Genomic DNA, 16,756 nt, shown 5'->3' on the forward strand with positions numbered 1-16,756 from the left:
TTGGGATCGTAGCTACCGTTTGGCTCGGGAATGCTGCTAGCTGCTAGCTGCTAGCTGCTAGTCTCTCTCCCAAAGAGGGGCGTCGCCCCCCGGAATGATCATCCCTCGCCACCACCAACATGGGATGATGTAATAGCTTCCGTAATTACGAGAGGTCATCCCCCTCCTCCGCCTCGCCCTGGAGCGCCAGGTTTTGATTCCGGTCTCGTACCCTCGGCATCTTGGCCCGTCCCTCCTCGTGGCTGTGTGCGGGCAATTGTTTTCGATACCGAGCGTCGGTTCATCGAGATCGAGAGCAGAGTTTCAGCTCAGCGCCGACACCAAAGGCAGAGAGCAGAGAGAGGCAACGAGGTCGAGTAAATCATGGGCGATCGTACGATCCTCCCCAAAACCCCAAACCCGTCCCTCCAAATCCCACGCAGTATTCATCTCACATGCTGTCGCCCGGGATAACCTCCACCCGTTAATTACTGCGAAGCTCAACCCTCGGAAGTAAAATGGAAGCATATTCATACCGATCTGCGCTTGATCGCGCAGTTCACATCGTGCATGTATGCATGTCAATCGACTTTTCAGAGCATTGACAGGCTGAACGGGTCACGATATCAAAATGTTCTTACGAAACGATGTGGCCTAACCAGCCTCTACCTGGATCAGGAACCATGAGATGCACCGCTCGCCAATCCTTCTGAAAGCAGTGAGACTTGCGAAATGAAGCGAGGTCATGACCACCTCGACACTCATGCCCATATCTTGACCATATCTCCGTGAACCAAAGTATCGTATCGCATGACACATTCGCAACATAGCCTCCTCTGGCCGGAGACTGCGCCCATATACTACCGCTACAGCCCTACTTCTTCCTCCTCCTCGCCTCGTTCGGGTTCTTCCTGCCATACCCGACCGTCGGTAACCCTTCTCCCCCCGTTCGACGGCCTTTACCTGACGAGCCCGTCGTCAAGATCTCCGGTAGCCACTGAATGTAACAAACGATTCAGTATGGAGCATCAGCAAGAAATCGAGTAAAAAGAGAGCAAAGAAACCGCTATGACGAGGTAGAAGACGCGCTACTCACATCCGGATCGTTCCAACTCCCCAAGCCCGCCCCCTTGCCCTCCATCTGCGCCTTGACGGCCCTCTCGAGCTCCTTGTCCTCTTTCCACCTCCGCCCTTCCTCCCTCTTCACGCCCCTTTGGAACTCTTTCTGATCTTCCCGTAAGATCAATGTATTACCGTTGGACGCCGATTTCGAGGACCCCATTTTCGGGGAAGGGATCGAGTAGACGGTCCCACGCGTACGGTATTGGAAGTTTTGTTTCAAGTGCACTTCGACCCGAGGGTTAGGTTCAGAGGGTGTAGGGGCGTGGGTGGTTATGCTTGCTCGGATCAGAGTTGGGCCACCACATGAAGGGCAAAACTTTTTCGAAGGATCCTTACAGAGCCTGCGTGGTCAAAGTAGGAGAGAATCTGTCAGCATTTGCAGGCTACGCCACATGAAAAGCCCGAAAACGGGCTCCCGCTCCAACTCACTTGAAACAAGCGTGACATCTCAACACCCAGCTCTTGACGCTCTTGATCCGTTTCCCACCTTCCCCTACTAGCCCGAGCCCCATCTGAACGAGAACGTTCTGCACAGCGTAGTCTCCGGTGAAACAAGCCACTCCGACCTGGGCCTGAGGTTTCCTGGGCGCCCGCTTCTTCTTCTTCTTCACCTCGGGCAAGGTCCCCGTCGTCCCCTCGGTCACTGCCGAACCCGATCCGGCCGACCGACCTGCCTCGGTGCGTGTGGTAGGTAATAACCCTAGATCCTCGGCCTTGTGCTTGGTAACGTTCTCCGGGGTGATCCATTCTCCTGCCCCGCCCTCGTCCCATCCATCCTCACCGGCGTCCTCGTCGTCATCCTCGGCATATACCTGCTGGAACTGCTGCTTCCTAGCTTCCTCCTCCTGCATCTCCCGACGAAGCTCTTCGATACGTTTCTCCCGTTCCGTCTGTACAGGAGGTGCGGAACCATCTCCCGACCGTATGGCAGGGGTGATGTTCATCTCGGCCAGATGAGCTTCGACGGCTTTCCTGTCCGCCTCGTCGTCTCCCTCTTGACGCTCAGAGGTTCCGGTCGGCAGAGCCGGGAAGGCGTCCTCCTCCTCCTCCTCGTCTGCGTCTTCATCATCCTCATTGCCCACCTGCTCCGACTGCTCGACCACGACTGGCTTCTTGACCGCACCCCAAGGACTCGCTTTGGGGGCCGTCGATGGGCCAGCAGCAATCGTAGAAGTCGACGAACCGGCCGGCTGCGACTCTTCGGTACTATCTTTTGATTGTTCCGGGTTTAACGTAGTTGGCATAGACGGACGCGAAGGTGACGAGGTTGATGCGGGTGAGGACTTCTTTTCGGCGTCCATGGCGTACGTCAAGGCGAGCACGGCCAAATCCGGTTTCGACAGGACTGCATAGTCTCCGGTCTTTTGTGCGAATGCAATGACTGAAGATCCATTTCGTGACCACGTCAGCCACAATTGTCCTAAAGAGTGTTACTACCCCCCACAACACGGCGCAACCCACCTTTGCTCAAGCTGATGGCATCAGGCGCCTTGACCTCGATCTCGACACCCTCGATGAGACCCGCCTGAATCCTGTCCCAGTACTGTCGGGCTTTCTCATCCCTCAACTCGGCGATGACTTGCGGAGGGGCGACGAAACGTTCCGCCATCCCCCTGAGCGGGGTGAGAGAGAGAATAGGACCAGCATCGAGGACGAGGGTGTGTACGGGCGTAGAGGGAGGTTTGCGAGGTGTATTGCTGGGCTTGGCGGTTGATACCGCCGGGACTGGTGTTGAAGATGGTTCCGACATTATGAACAGCACAACATTGAGCGGTATGTATATAGCTGAAGTAAAGACTCGAGAAAGTGCCTTCTCAGGTATGGCAACATCGTCGTTTTGGCTACGCTCATCGTCTGATCGCCTTTCGCCGCGGTGACCGATTTACTCGCACAACTTTTGAGCGGACATCGACAGATATTCGATGGTCCGCCGCCGAGACGTTGACGGGCGACGCGTATCTTTGCGCTCTCAACCTGATGGGTATCGTAAGGTGCCATGTATTCCTACCGGATTAGGGTAGCATTCATGATCCACGATTCATCAGGCATCGGGACGGACAGCAAGACCAGACTGAGTCCCATTCGAATCGGTTGGTCTGCCTGGATCCTTGCGCTTTCACGTCGAGGCGACGACATCCGATAACATGAAGCGGGACATCGCAATCGTCACGCCTCAGTAGCAAAAGGGCGCCATGCTCAGTCATCGCATTCTACGCCAAAAGTCTAGTCCAAAGAGAGAAACATGGGAGTCGAGGCGCATCGTGTTTCCAAATCTGCTGCACCATCGAGCGCATGCGGCTCTCGAGGGCGAGGCGCGCACACGGCAATCGTGAAACGATCAGCGGTTCGGTGGGAAGCAGGCTAAAGTCTGTCGATACCCGAGCCGCGCGTCCGGGGTGGTAATCGATCAACCTGTGTTTCGAAATGTTCATTCCAGGTTCGACACCAGGCGACCACGCCACTGCACGCAGGAGAGTCATAAAGGCGTGAGACTACTGCTCACGGACAGCCTCCTCTATCGAGGCTGGGATCGAGTCATGTGAGTGCTGAAGTAACTAGGAGCTAGCAGCTAGCAGGGTTCTGTGCTCTATTCGAGACTTGATGTGAAGTCGACACACGGTACACGGTGAGCGATCTCGGGCATCGCTGGTGGATCCCAGTGGGTCAAGAGATGAAACCGTGGGATTGTGAGATTGCCCCCGACGATCGTCGTGCTCGGTGCGGGCGTGATTCCAGGCGGGCGTGATTCCAGTGGTCACTGGAATCGAAACGTGCCTCGTTGGAGCGGGTCATTCGCAGCCTCTTGCGTCATCGTTGGAATGAGGACAGGAACGAATCTCGTGGGGTCTCTTTCTTCTCCACATCGGCTGCATTCCGATGTGCAGAATTCGTGCTCGAAATCGGGCAAAGGTGAAGGAGGCACGATGCTTGCCCCGCCCCGAGGATTCCAGCGCAAGGGAAGCGTGGATCCAGCCATGGAGATCGACAGGTCATACCAGCTCGACATTTGCATGGTTGGCTTGTAGCTCGTAGCTTATAGCTCGTAGTGTTCGCTCGAAGAAGAACCGAGAGCATCGGAATAAATCGCTTCGCTTTCGCCTCCCTTCCGTCCGTCTCCAAACCCTCCTTGTCCTATCTATACGCTGCTACGCTGCTGCACGGTTCCACCACTTCTTATATAGATATAGACTTTACACTCGAGAATTCTTTACCCAGCGCCGAACGTACTCAGCTCGTCTTTTCGACTGTCTGAACACAACTCACTTGTCACAATTCCCGAACTCCCGAGGCCCGCCGAACGCCCCGAATCCCCTGGACGGTAACCAATACGACCGTTACCGCACCTATAATTCAAAGGTCCACCGGTACGAGTGGCGATCCGTCATCATGGCCTCGGCAGTCTTCTTTGCCTCTCACGACTCCGAGACCATTCTCCCTGGCTCTGCTCGAATCCGAGGCTCTACCTCGAGGCCCAACAGGAATCTACGTAGATGCAACACGGTGGCCAAGGCCGAATCGTCAAACTGCCAAAACAATAAGGACAACCCTGAGGATTCAGACGGGCTCGACGATGTCGACCTGAACGCCGAACAGGACAAAGGACTTCATCTCGTCGAGGACGCTTCCGGTAGCAGTCCCCGTCGACTTGATGCGTCTTCGCGGCCCATACGGAATACCAAGGTGAGTCTGAGCTCGTAGTTGGCATCCCGCTATACGAGACGCAGGAGCTTATTCCATTATGGTAATTTGACCGGTAGTCTCGGGTCAGGGGTGAATCATCTCAAAAGCGTAAAGAGCAGAGTACGTCATGAGCCTCAAGCGCAATCATGACCGAACTTGAACTCTCGGGGACTCGGACTGACACGACACACGTCTTCGCTCTACCATGCCCGTCTCGTTGGACAACCGCGCAGACCGAGTTGCTCAGCGTGCTTTTCGGCAACGGCAAAAGGTCTACTTTGTGGATCTCGAAGCAGAGGTCGTTGAAAAGTCGAGCCAGATCCAAGCCATCACCAAGCATAACCAGTCTTTGATGGAGATGATGGAGAGGTTGCAGAGGGAGAATATCGCTGTCAGTTGTTCTATCCCGGAACACTTATTCTGAGTAGATGAATATCCCGTGTTGAATCTCTGCAAACTCTACTTCTCGATGTCTACAGCTGAAAGCGGCAAAGGCTCCTGGTTTGACCGGCATTTCCCCTCTTGGCAATCTCGCTTTGGGAAATGTCGATAACTCCACTGCATCGGATCAACCTGATGTAAAGGCTTCCGATGCACAACGAGTCCCCAGTGGCTCCTGCCAGCATGATCCTGGAGCCGGGGAAGAGGTTCTCGTTTCCATCAACGATCTCGCTTCCGTGAGCAATGAAGCTCAGAAGAAGAGCAAAATTCAAAACAAGGCTAAGAAGAAGACGCAGATCAAGTCGGCTACTACTCGTCGGCGCTCTGCCGATACTGGCCCTTTTGCCACTGCAATCGCTCCCCTCTCGTCTCGCTTGCCCAGTACGGTCTCACCGCACTCGCGCTCCATCAGACCAGAACATCACGAGCAGATGGAGAATTCGGGTCCTGCCTACCCTTCGGGATATCAGCGAAGGCAGTCCAGTAATGCCAGTCACGGAAGCGTCTCTCAGACGTCCGTACTCGCAGCTGCAGATTTTCCGAAAGCTATCTCGTCATCTGGGATCACCTCGCCAGTTTCCGCGCAGTCGAGGCCTGTCGAACAACTCACCGAGACTATCAACAATCCATCTTGGGTCACGAGTGAGTGAGAAACACAACCTCCCACTCGCTCTTCGTCAATACCAACAGGATCGAAAATGACTGATTCTAGCGGTCCCGCCAACGTCGTTACCTTTGCGCTGTCTCTCGATGGCACTATAGCCAACTCGCATCAGCTGCATCCACAGAGCTTGGACCAGGCCATGTTCTCAGATGGCTCGCATCAGGCTGGCCTCCCCCATTCCCCTTTCACGGCTGGACTCTATGACCAGCATCAGCATGACCCGCGTCAACAGCATCAGAACCAGCACCGCCCGATTGATCCGGCACGCAAGTACTCGGAAGCTCTGCTACGATACCATGCCGAGGCGCCTATCAGCTCGTCAGCACACGGACGACGCGCAACAGTCGGCGACCCGAGCTCAATGACATATCCTCAGTCACCAGTCGAATTTGACCGAGTGAACCATTGCAGAGCTGGGCATTCTCTCGACGACGCTCAGGCTTTCGCTAGACCCGAGCAGATCGGGTGGATGAACACCTGGCGATGGCTCGGAACCAGTTATATGAACGCCTTTGGGATGCCTCTCGAACAGAACATGAATGAAATGAACACTCAACAAGCTCCCGCTTCGTTACAACAACCGGTTCCATCGCCCACTCCGGTCATGTTCATGCAACCCCCTCAAGCTGGAAACACAAATCCGCTAGAGCGGTCACAACAGCCACCCAATCAGGCTGAGTATCAGGCCAAGTTGTTTGCAGGCGCAGCTCAGGGTCTGAAGAGCGATGCCCACGGGGGTATCATGCCGTTCACCCAGAACTTGACACCTATCGATGGTGTCGGTCCGCTTGGTGAGTCGAGAGTTGCTCACCTTTGTTTGACCATATTACTCACACTGCGATGTACCTTCTTGTCGATAGACAATCCCTTTCGACCCGACTTTGATCCTAACCAGTCTGGTCAGCTTTGGCGCGATCAGGGTGATCTCCAAGGTGGAGACAGCCAGATGTACGGGGTCGACGGCAATAGTCCCAGCGGATTGTTCGATACGCCTTCGGAAGCTCCCTTCGTCGGCCTATAGGGAACTCACATCCCGTACCGTAGGCAAAGGGCTCCCTGAGGAATAGAATCTCAGGAATACGACCAAAACAAACCGATGACGACATAGAAAGCAACGGCTTCCCAACGACACCTCCACCTCGATTTTACCGCCTGAGGTATCTCGATGATGACACGAATGTTTCCGCTCCTACACTATGCTATATACACTACGTTCCACTAACGTTGTATGCCCGTTAGCTATCGTGACGTCCTTTCTCTGCATACTCGTATACCTACAGATGTTGCCCGATCTTTGCTTCCGGGGCTTGCGTCGTCCTAGCTAACCTATATTTGGGCGGCGGCAGTTAGCTAGCTAGATGTTCAACTTCGCAACTCGACAAGTTGATGAACGGATTGCACCATTCTCATCTGGCAACTGGCTGATAGGAGTAGGATAGTCACAGCCAGGCATGAGGCCCAATCGTTCAGCCTCTGTCTCGACGATCGCATCTTTTGCGTCAGCGCTCAGCGGGGAATACGGGACTCCCCCCTTGACATCGTCCTCGGAGTCATACTTTTTACCTTCTACCGGATCACCTCAACTAGGCACTTCCGATGTGGAAGATGAGGACGAGGCATCTACTACAAGCGGACCATCTACGCCTAGAGCTAAACCGAATCTATTATTGGATTCCTCGGTGTCTCCACCACCGACATATGCGGGAAAGGCCAAGGCCAAAGGTTCGTTCTGGATCGCCAGTGACGATGACGCAGAAGATGAAGAGGTGTCGACCGGAACCGTGGCCGAGACTTGGACAGCTGGACCGGAGGATGAGCAATTCTTGGAGCGCCTATCGGCCAGCTCGAGAGGAACGCTACACGGTAGCCCTGTCATGGGCATTGACGACCCTTTGCTGGAGCTAGGCATAAGCCTGGACGATGTTGCCAGTGAGGACGGAACCCTTCCTTCCGATGACGATGGAGACTTGCAAGATGAAGAATGGAACGAACTGGAGGAAGGCGAGCATATCCCTTTGACGAACGCTTCGATACGCATGGACGAGGAGTCGGCACCTCTGGGAGGACGGAAACGAAAGCGACGGAAATGGAGAGAAGCGGAACAGGAATTCGCTCGAGGAGGACACAAGGAGCTGTGGCAGGTGGGAATCTATACTCGACGTTCTTGCCTGATTATTTTACTGACATTTTATCCTGTTTATCAGCTCGTGCCACCTCAACTCCTGTCATATCCGCTGGCCTTTCTCCCCTTGATCCCGCTGCTTCCGGCTTCTTTCCTGCCAGGCGGAGCTGCCGTCTTTATCCCGGTCATCGCTATTATCACCGGTTTGTCAGCTTGCGCACATGTCGTCACTGTCTACCTTTCCAGGTGAGAAAAAGCGGTTGAGCTTCAGCATCGATCCTCCAACTTACCGAACTTGCTCCGCCCTGCTAGATATCTGAAAGTAACAAATTTCGAAGACATCCTGCACAGGTCCGCTGGCAAACATGGTCTGTGGGCGGGACGGGCTCTGCAGGTAGTCGGTATCCTTTGTACATGCATAGGTTGGCTCAGAAGTGAGCAGTTTTCGGATTTCGATGTGTGATCCATCTCGTACTTACGGCTCCCGCTCTTGATATCAGCGATACACCCCATCTGGCTCACCTTTATTCGACCTCTATCTTCATCCAATTTCTTGGCGTCAAGATGGTTCGTCCTCATCATATCTTCGTTCTTCGTCAGTATAGATTCATCGCCTCCGGCATGGCCCCTCTTTCTGAGCGCATATCCTTCCCAATTTACAGATGCTACCTCTGCCGTCCCGTGCCAAGCCCCATACCGGAATCTCAATACTTCCAGATCTCTTAATTCTTCTCCTGCCCATGGTCGTATTTACCGTCATCGGTCGAACGGTCGAAATTTCGGCTCTGGAACAGTCATCGCCGTATGTACCGGAACAGCCACCCGCGCGGTACGGACCCTTCGGCATGGAGAGCCTAAGTTCCGGGACAGCTCTTGGTGAGTGCTGGATGGTCTCGAGGCTGCATACCAAGCTAAACCGATCACATGATATAGTTACCATCATCCTGTTCAACACTCCCCATGTCCAAACGCTACCTATTCACGGCAGTCTTGTGAGGACCTCTAGGACGTGGTTCCCCTTACCTTGTCTGATCGCGGCAGGCACGCTGCTAGTCATGGTCTTGCCGTATTCGCTTGTGCCGTACTACCTCTTCAACCTGCACGAGGAAGGCGTCGGTCTCTCGCGCGCTGGGATCTTTGCCATCATGCAACGGCCCGAGGTGGATGGAGCGCTCAACTTTGCGAGGCTGTGCATGATCGCTTTAACGTTGACGACAGCAAACCAATGGGTCGCCCAGGCCAGAGCTGTCGGGCTACGAGCCCTCGGTGTGGAGCGCGAAGGCAGGGCCAAAGCGCAGAGGTGGCTCGGGTTCGCAGCATGGATTATCATCCTCGCATTTGCCTGTATCGGCGGGTGGGTAGCCGATCAACTCGAAATTATCGGCGGCATCTGCATTCTCGCCATCGGGTGGTTGGTGCCAGCCATCCTATTTGTGAAGAACTTCTACATCTCGAGTCCCCTCGCCATCGTCTTTCCCTCGAGCAGCCTAGGCGCACAAGCGAGCGTAGCAACGAGAAATATCGACGAGAGGTCCTCCTCGGTGGACATACTCTTGGCAAGAAAGGAACGGGAGCTGCAGAAGAGAAGGACGGGAAGGAGGTTATGGCAGGACCTGATCGTGTTTATTGGGATCCTCCCCATTGGTTTGTTCACGATCGTTTGGTTGGTGTTACTGTTCTTAGGGGTAAATATATAATGAGGTCGCGCATCTAATAGATATGACATGGAAGCCGATACAGGACTACAATGCTTTTAGGCGCGATTTTTTCTTTTCGTCGGCGATCTTTTTGGTCATGATCTCTGCCGGGTGGTTCATTCAGCGTCTCGATGCCCGGATACTCGACGCTGCCGATTTTACTAACCTGATCGTTTGACACCCGCCTCTAGCCCGATCGCTGCGAAGACTACCCCGATACCGCTCCACTGGCCGAGCGCCAGCGAGTGACCGAATACAAACACGCTCAACAACATGGTGAACAGTTTCCTAGTGACCGTGACCATGACCAGCGTGAGACTGCCAAAGTGCGAGATGGTCTCGAAGATGAATAGTTGACCGAGTCCTCCTAGCAGCGCATATTGAGCCAACGGCCAGAATGCCGAGGGGTGTGTCGAAAGAAAGTGCAAACACTGGAACATGACCGGTTCCGAAGGTGTGTTCTGCATGTGAGGGGGCACTCCGGTTAAACTCAACAGCTCGGGTAGATTGACCGTCCGAGCAATGGTATGGATGGCAAGCGAAGGCCAGGCAGGTGGAACCAGCAAGACGGGCAGAGAGAGACAGAGTGTCAAGAAGGACATGGTGAACATGAGCTGTTTGCCGGTGAAACGGGGGTAGAGGGCGAAGAGCTCGTCCTGGGTCGACGCTGTCAGCCCGTCCAGAATGAGACTATGAAGTAATGATGATATCAGTACAAGAAACAATCGAGTGAAGGAAAACGAGGCCCACTTGAAGCCGAGAAGCGCTAATCCGAAGGAGCTGTTCGAACTTCCTTTGCCCTTGCTCCTGCTGCTTTTGCCGAAGAACATGAACATTGAGATCCCGATGCTGACGAGCAGGACCACGACGTATTTGTACGGCTTGAATTTGCGTCGGTAGAGGACGACATTGAGCAGAAGGACTGGGATAAGCTTGCAGGACTGCGAACAGTCAGCCAGAATGACCTAAGTCAGCCGCAAAGAAGGGTTCCGTGGCTTGTTCAGGACTCACCTTGGCGAGGACCATGGTCGGATAGCTGATATACCTCAAGCTCATGAACCCGATGGGTGCCGCCAGACTCTGGCAGATCCCGACCCTGAGTAGCAAGACCGGCAATCTGCGGGTCCAGCTCGTCTCCGCCAGTTGCTTTCTCGCAAGGGGTGTTGATGTCTTCTCTTCGCTAGAGCCATTGCAAACAGATCCGTTCGCACCCGTGATCACAGCTTCTTGCTCCCATCCAACCAACGTCTTGAATCCTCCTTTTCCTCCTTTACGGCTCCTCTCGACTATCAAGTAAACCAGCGCACATGTGCAAGACGCAAAGGCCTGACATGTTGTGATAAATGCCGATGAGGGGAACCGATCTTGCGAGGTATGAAGACCGGGGTGCGAGGGGTCGCTCGGCGAATGAGGAGGATACCGGGGGAACGGCGAAGCCACTGTCAATCAAGAATCAGCTCCGTGTGTACATCGAGCACTCAAAAGCGCACTCACGTCGCTCTTGAGCTATGCCCCAGAGTAGATACGAAGCATAGATCCCGGCAACGCAGAAGAACAGTCTGTTTCAAGTTAGCTGTTAGGTCATTACAAGCGGTGACAACTCCGTCTAGCTCATGAAAGTGCTCACCTCAGTATAGACATGACGTCTTGCTTGCATCCGAGCGATCAACAACGATCCGACAGGAGATGGGCGGAAAGAGGAGGTGCACAACGCCCAAGGTCAACTCGAAGTGATTGATGGATGGGATGGCATCTGATAAATGTGTCTGAAAGGGGGACCTATCTCGAGCTTGAAAGGGATCAGCGACGCGCATTCATCCAAAGATGACCGAAAGTCGCAAATCATCAACAGACAACCAACACCTCGGAACAATACCATCCACCCCCTTCAGACAGCGCCAGGTCAAACGTCAGGAAATGATCAAACAACTGTATGTATAACATCATTAAGGGGGATTTGCAAGGTCTTTACTGATCCGAGGGAAGATCGTCCATCATGCACTCGAGCGAGACGAGGCCCAAGACCGGTCCGTACAGCAGAAGGAGGACAAACTAGAGCAAGCGGGCGGTACGAGAGCGGGATGAAAGGGGATGAGACGAGGACACTGTGTCATCCGTCATCTAAGCTAGGGAAGGAGGGAAAGACCGAGACAAGTATCTAGGGGAATATATAATTGTTCGTGATCCTGAGGTCCAAGGGGGGTGAGAGTCGTCGTGAAGCTTTACATGCTTGTTGTAGCCATGTAGATGCGTGGGGGAGAAGAATGCCGAGGGTATGAACAAGGGAAGAGCCGAGAACCGAGCCGATGCGATGCGGTCTAACCGAACCAGCGGCTTAGAGCGCAAACCAAACGGCGACGAGCCCAGCGACCATCGACAAGCCCAAAGGCAAGCCGACGGTAGCAGAAGCAGCGTTGGTGTTCGAGCTCGCCTCGGCCTTGGTACCGGTGACAGCGGCCCCACCGGCGCTGGTCGTGGTGTTGGCAGCGGCCTGCTTGATGCCCGAAGCGGGCAAGGTGGCAGCAGTGGCGATGGGCTGGTCACCGATCTGACCGGATCCGACCATGACGTATTGACCGTGAGATGGGACGCCGTCCAGGACCAAGAACAACATGGCCGGCCCGGGGGTGAAGAGGGCGGCGTTGGGAGGCATCTGAGTGACGTAGAGGGTCGTGGTACCGGCCTCCTGGTCGATCTCGTACGAGGTGATGAGCTCGAGGAATCGCTGACCGAACTGGATGGCGTGGGTGGAGAAACCTCCTCGGATGACGTTGACCTTGGCGGACTTGACGGTGGCCTCGTCGGTAGTGTTCAAGGTCATGCTCCAGTAGTCACCGCCGTAGCTCAAGGTCTCGGGGAAACCTTGGTTACCGGGCCTGGCCTCGTTGTACCAGCTGGGGTACCACCTCTCGACAGAGTAGCTGGTGGCCCACTGCTTGGTAGAGACATCGGCGTTGGGGTTGGATCCCGAGATCAACAGACTTCCATCCTTGAGCAAGACGACGGTCGAGTGGTACAACCTCTCCTGGGTCGAAGCGGCCAAGTTCCAGTTCCACTTGCTACCGGCGGCAGCGTTGGGGTTGTAGAGACCGGGCTGGTAGATGGGCTCGCTGGCGTAAGACATACCGAGACCCCAACCCTCGTCTCCGTATCCGGCGGTACCCATGTGAGCACCGTTACCCATCCAGAGCTGACCGTCGGGCAGGTAGACGAATTGACCCATGGTTCGGCCGGTGGGCAAGAAGTCATCATCCTCGTACTTGGGGTTGGCATCGTCGGGCGAGATCCTGACACAAGAGTCATCGGCGGTGACGGCGGTGATGTTGGTCTTGACACCACCGTCCGAACCCCAGTCGGAGGGGTTGCTTCCTCCGCAGAAGAGCAAGGTGGCCGTGTAATTGTTGGCAGGGGTCAAGGGCAACATAGTCGAGGCGGCCGAGGCGGGGTAGACTCGGACGGCGTAGGGCATCCAAGGGAGGTTGGTAGTCTCCTGGGTGTGCCAGTCGTACAGGATGGTGCTGAAGTTGGCCTGCATGAAGAGCTTGCCTGAGACGCCGAGAACGGGAATGAGAGAGATGTCAGCAAGATTCGGCTTCTATGATCGATCCGACCGTCACCCACCTGAAGGCAACATCCAAGTCAAGGGGTACAGGTTGACGGGCAGGTTGTCGGCCAACCATTGCAAGTGAATGGCCTGACCGTCACCCTTGGGAGGGAAGAACTCGTACGTCGGGTTGTCCTGCAAGACGGTGTTGACGTAACCACCGTTGTTGTCTCCTCCGATGACGATCAAGCTTCCGTCCTCCAATCCCTCGGCGGTGGGATACCATCGGTTCCCGGTCATCTGCAGGTATCCACCGATGTTGGCGTCGATGTCCTTTCGAATAAAGGTTTGAGTACCTTGACGGTACTCGCACGAATCGTCGGCACAGGGTTCGAGCACTCGGATGGCAGCACCTCCATCGGTGTCTGAGTAGACACCCTCATCGGCAACGGCAGCACCGCCTATCGAAGCATGAAACGATCACGTCAGCCCGGATGTTGCACGAGAAATTACCCCAACCCGGACTCACCCGTCGTGATGGGCTGGTTTCCACCGAAGACGGCCCACGATCCGTTACCCAACGACATTCCTCCGGCACAGAAAGGGTTACTCTCGACGTCCATCGCTCGGACCTCGTTGGTGATCGTGTCGTACGATACGGCCCAAGCGGGGTGGGTCCGACCGGAATCCGAGGTGACGGTCAGGGGGTTGTTCTCGGTCTTGTCGATGATGTAGACCTTGTCACCGACACCACTGTGATGTGAGAGTGAAAGGATAGGACATCAGGGAAAGGTAGGAAACCAGGCAGAGTTGGAACAAAAGTCGAATTCTCTCGATCAGCCACCTCGATCTCGTCTGATCAAAACAAACCCCCAAGTGATCGTGGCATGAAAACTCACGGGTTGAACATCATCTGAGCTGACACACCACTGTTCCCAACGACCTGGAAGGTCTCGGGGGTGATGGCCTGTTGACGCTTTTGCTGTTGCGACCCTGATCCAGAGGCGGTCGGGACGGCCGAGGTGAACGGAATGAGAGCGCTGGTGAGCGCGACGAGGATGGTGGGGAGCGACATTGTTGTTGTCGAGGCGAGGTGGTAGAGTAGTAGGGTAGGGGTTCTCTGAGATGTAAGGGGGCGTGATGCGTCGAGCAGTAGTTGGTTGTTGATGTAGTCCAGTCGTTGATTGTTTGTGTGTAAGGTGTGGGGGTTGTAAGAGAGGCGGTCCTGATCGATTTCCTAGCGGAGGTCGATCGAGAACAAGGGAGGTAGTGTTTGTGCTTTGTGTGTGTGTTTTTGTTTGTGTTTATAAGAGGTAGAGGTGGGGGAAGACTCTCTACCGTGATGATGAATGGTATAAGAAGGAGGAGGAGGAGGATGTCGATGTGGTAGTAGTAGTAAAAGTAGAAGGGGTTGTTGATGGGATGGCGAGACAAAAGCTGTGACGAGCAGAGGAGAAGAAGCGAGTTGTCCCGTGCAACCGTGCTGTGTGGCCGGGGGTTGATGTTATTCTCGGAACGGGACGGCTTCGCGGCCAAAAACAACGAGAGAATCAAAGGAGATGCGTCGACGCAACTACAGCAGCAGTAGTATAGTATCAGAGCGATCTCGGGAGAGGTAGAGGTAGAGGTGGCTTGTATGGATGCCGATGTCGATTATGATGATGTACGATATCCTAGGCGAGTAGTAGTGGCGAACTTGGCGAGCGAATGATACGACGACGTGCGTGTGCTACGTGCTCTCGTTTGTTTGCGTTTGACGGGGGCGCTTTTCGTGTGAAAAACCGACGGAGGAAACACGGGCGTCGGTCGCGTTCGCAGTGTTGTTCTGGCTATTCTCGTTTCTTGTTATTATGAAGGTCGGTACGTTATACGTTGCTAGACCGGACCGTAGGGATGGAATGATTCGAGGGAGAAGAGCAAGGTTCGGCAAGGTCTCTCTTTTTGTACAACCATATCACACGATCGACTATAATCTCGCCGACTTGCTACTTGTGGGTTCTTGCTCTGATCGCCTTCACTGCCTCTCGTCCGGACAGTAAACGTCGGCACAGCCATGACCCCCCTACAGCGACCCACCCCCAGCCTCGAGATTGAGAGCGAGAGACGACGGTGGCGGTGAAATCGATCTAATTTCCCTCCCGCTGTTCCCGGTCCATTCCGCCATCATCATCATCATTAGCATCATTCCCACACTCGGTAAATCGCCTCCTCCACCCTTCCCAGCATTCCGAGCTACTCTGCCACTTTGGTCCATTCCCTTGGCTCTACACGTTGCGCTCTTACGTGTTCGCATCACTACTGTGCATCATGCATCAAGACTTGACCGACCTTGCGATTTTACCACTTCGCTATGCGCTGTGACGAGAAACGCGATTTCGATTCGATTCTATCCACGCGCGTCTCGATATTGAGCCCCGGATGTATTTATTTCTATTTCCCGAAGGCACACAGCACAGCCTCGCCTCCTGCTTCTCTGCCTGGCTGGGCTTCACCTCGGCATCCTGATGATGAACCGAGACCGAAGCTGTGCCACGCGTTCATCGGCAAAAGCCACCGGTACCTTCATCAGGCGGACGACACAGCACAGCCATCGTGTCCACCTCGGTCCAGAGCAAGCCATCTTTCTACCCGGCTCGTTCCCGTGCTTCTCGACGTGCCGCTCGATCCCAAGGGCGACGTACAGGGATCGAGAGCTCGCGTTTCACGTCATCCACCTTGTTTCGTCTTGGAAATCTGGACTTCACCGGCTTGGCCTCGCTTGGCTGAAGCCATCAAGAAGTCACAGGCCAAAGATCGGAAAGCGTACTGCTTACGAAGTTCATACCGACAAAGCGCTCAGCAGTCAGCAGAAGGTTGACTCGTCGATCGGCAGAATGGAATGCGAGACATGAGAACGGTCCAAATCAAAACGCTTGAGGCTCAATCGAAGCGTCGTTTCATTGGGCATGTGATCTCTCTGGGCAAGTCCTCCTGGCAAGCTCGTTCTGCACATCGCCGTCATCTCCACCTGCATACGCCCGCGAAACAGAGAAAGAAAGAAAAACTCCAACGAGGCAGGCAACCGACCCTGTCTCATCTGCGATCCTGCGCTCCCTTCTTGATCTCGCTATGACTGACGCCTCATCCTGGTTTTGTGTTGTATCACTCAATCGCCGCTCGACTCCTTCGGGATGTATTGACATAGAGTCTGAGGGCCTTGCGTTATATCTTTAGTGAATGCAGAACCACTGGCAATCTCCTAAGATTGGGTTCAACATGCCTCTTCGCAGTCTAGCCCAAGCGCTGGAACCCCAAGTCTCTGTGTAAAAGGCTGAAGAAAAGACTGTATTGTCCACACGGTCTGGTGTCACACTTCCGCCGATTGCCGTAAATTTTGAGGTTGCACGAGTCTTGGCTAGCGCACATGATACTTATCGGAACGGGACATATAGTAGGGCCATATATCACGTTGATGCGCTCATTTTAAGCACACTTACATTGCATCGATACTATGTCTTACTGTTCCT

At 54.5% G+C, this 16,756-nt stretch overlaps 5 protein-coding genes across 5 annotated transcripts; 2 read left to right on the forward strand and 3 right to left on the reverse strand.

Moving 5' to 3' along the window:
• Positions 1-545: 545 nt before the first annotated feature.
• On the reverse strand, positions 546-2,912 carry HD553DRAFT_297025 (Nin one binding Zn-ribbon like-domain-containing protein). Its single transcript, XM_046178533.1, has 4 exons — positions 2,563-2,912; positions 1,531-2,482; positions 1,076-1,442; positions 546-976 (listed from the first exon to the last, which is right to left on the reverse strand). The coding sequence occupies exons 1-4, from the start codon at positions 2,849-2,851 to the stop codon at positions 854-856; spliced, it is 1,731 nt and encodes a 576-aa protein (XP_046036011.1). The 5' UTR covers positions 2,852-2,912; the 3' UTR covers positions 546-853.
• Positions 2,913-4,332: 1,420 nt separating this feature from the next.
• On the forward strand, positions 4,333-6,323 carry HD553DRAFT_49108 (uncharacterized protein). The gene is made up of 5 exons (XM_046184266.1): positions 4,333-4,782; positions 4,860-4,902; positions 5,016-5,173; positions 5,262-5,865; positions 5,936-6,323. The coding sequence occupies exons 1-5, from the start codon at positions 4,489-4,491 to the stop codon at positions 5,983-5,985; spliced, it is 1,149 nt and encodes a 382-aa protein (XP_046036012.1). The 5' UTR covers positions 4,333-4,488; the 3' UTR covers positions 5,986-6,323.
• Positions 6,324-7,194: 871 nt separating this feature from the next.
• HD553DRAFT_285409 (uncharacterized protein) lies at positions 7,195-9,737 on the forward strand. The gene is made up of 6 exons (XM_046178226.1): positions 7,195-8,028; positions 8,092-8,255; positions 8,322-8,443; positions 8,510-8,604; positions 8,672-8,885; positions 8,943-9,737. Exons 1-6 carry the CDS (start codon positions 7,339-7,341, stop codon positions 9,704-9,706), a joined length of 2,049 nt encoding a protein of 682 aa, XP_046036013.1. The 5' UTR covers positions 7,195-7,338; the 3' UTR covers positions 9,707-9,737.
• On the reverse strand, positions 9,738-11,446 carry HD553DRAFT_312804 (putative UDP-galactose transporter). Its single transcript, XM_046180141.1, has 6 exons — positions 11,334-11,446; positions 11,201-11,265; positions 10,718-11,145; positions 10,457-10,647; positions 9,873-10,396; positions 9,738-9,810 (listed from the first exon to the last, which is right to left on the reverse strand). Exons 1-6 carry the CDS (start codon positions 11,345-11,347, stop codon positions 9,752-9,754), a joined length of 1,281 nt encoding a protein of 426 aa, XP_046036014.1. The 5' UTR covers positions 11,348-11,446; the 3' UTR covers positions 9,738-9,751.
• A 595-nt stretch (positions 11,447-12,041) lies between these two features.
• On the reverse strand, positions 12,042-14,325 carry HD553DRAFT_272955 (putative glyoxal oxidase precursor; the record flags this gene model as incomplete). Its single annotated transcript, XM_046177794.1, has 4 exons — positions 12,042-13,252; positions 13,328-13,711; positions 13,780-14,003; positions 14,150-14,325. The coding sequence occupies 4 exons, from the start codon at positions 14,323-14,325 to the stop codon at positions 12,042-12,044; spliced, it is 1,995 nt and encodes a 664-aa protein (XP_046036015.1).
• Positions 14,326-16,756: the final 2,431 nt, after the last annotated feature.

Source organism: Filobasidium floriforme, assembly GCF_021052385.1.
Source record: "Filobasidium floriforme strain CBS 6241 chromosome Unknown HD553scaffold_13, whole genome shotgun sequence".
Taxonomy (NCBI): domain Eukaryota; kingdom Fungi; phylum Basidiomycota; class Tremellomycetes; order Filobasidiales; family Filobasidiaceae; genus Filobasidium; species Filobasidium floriforme.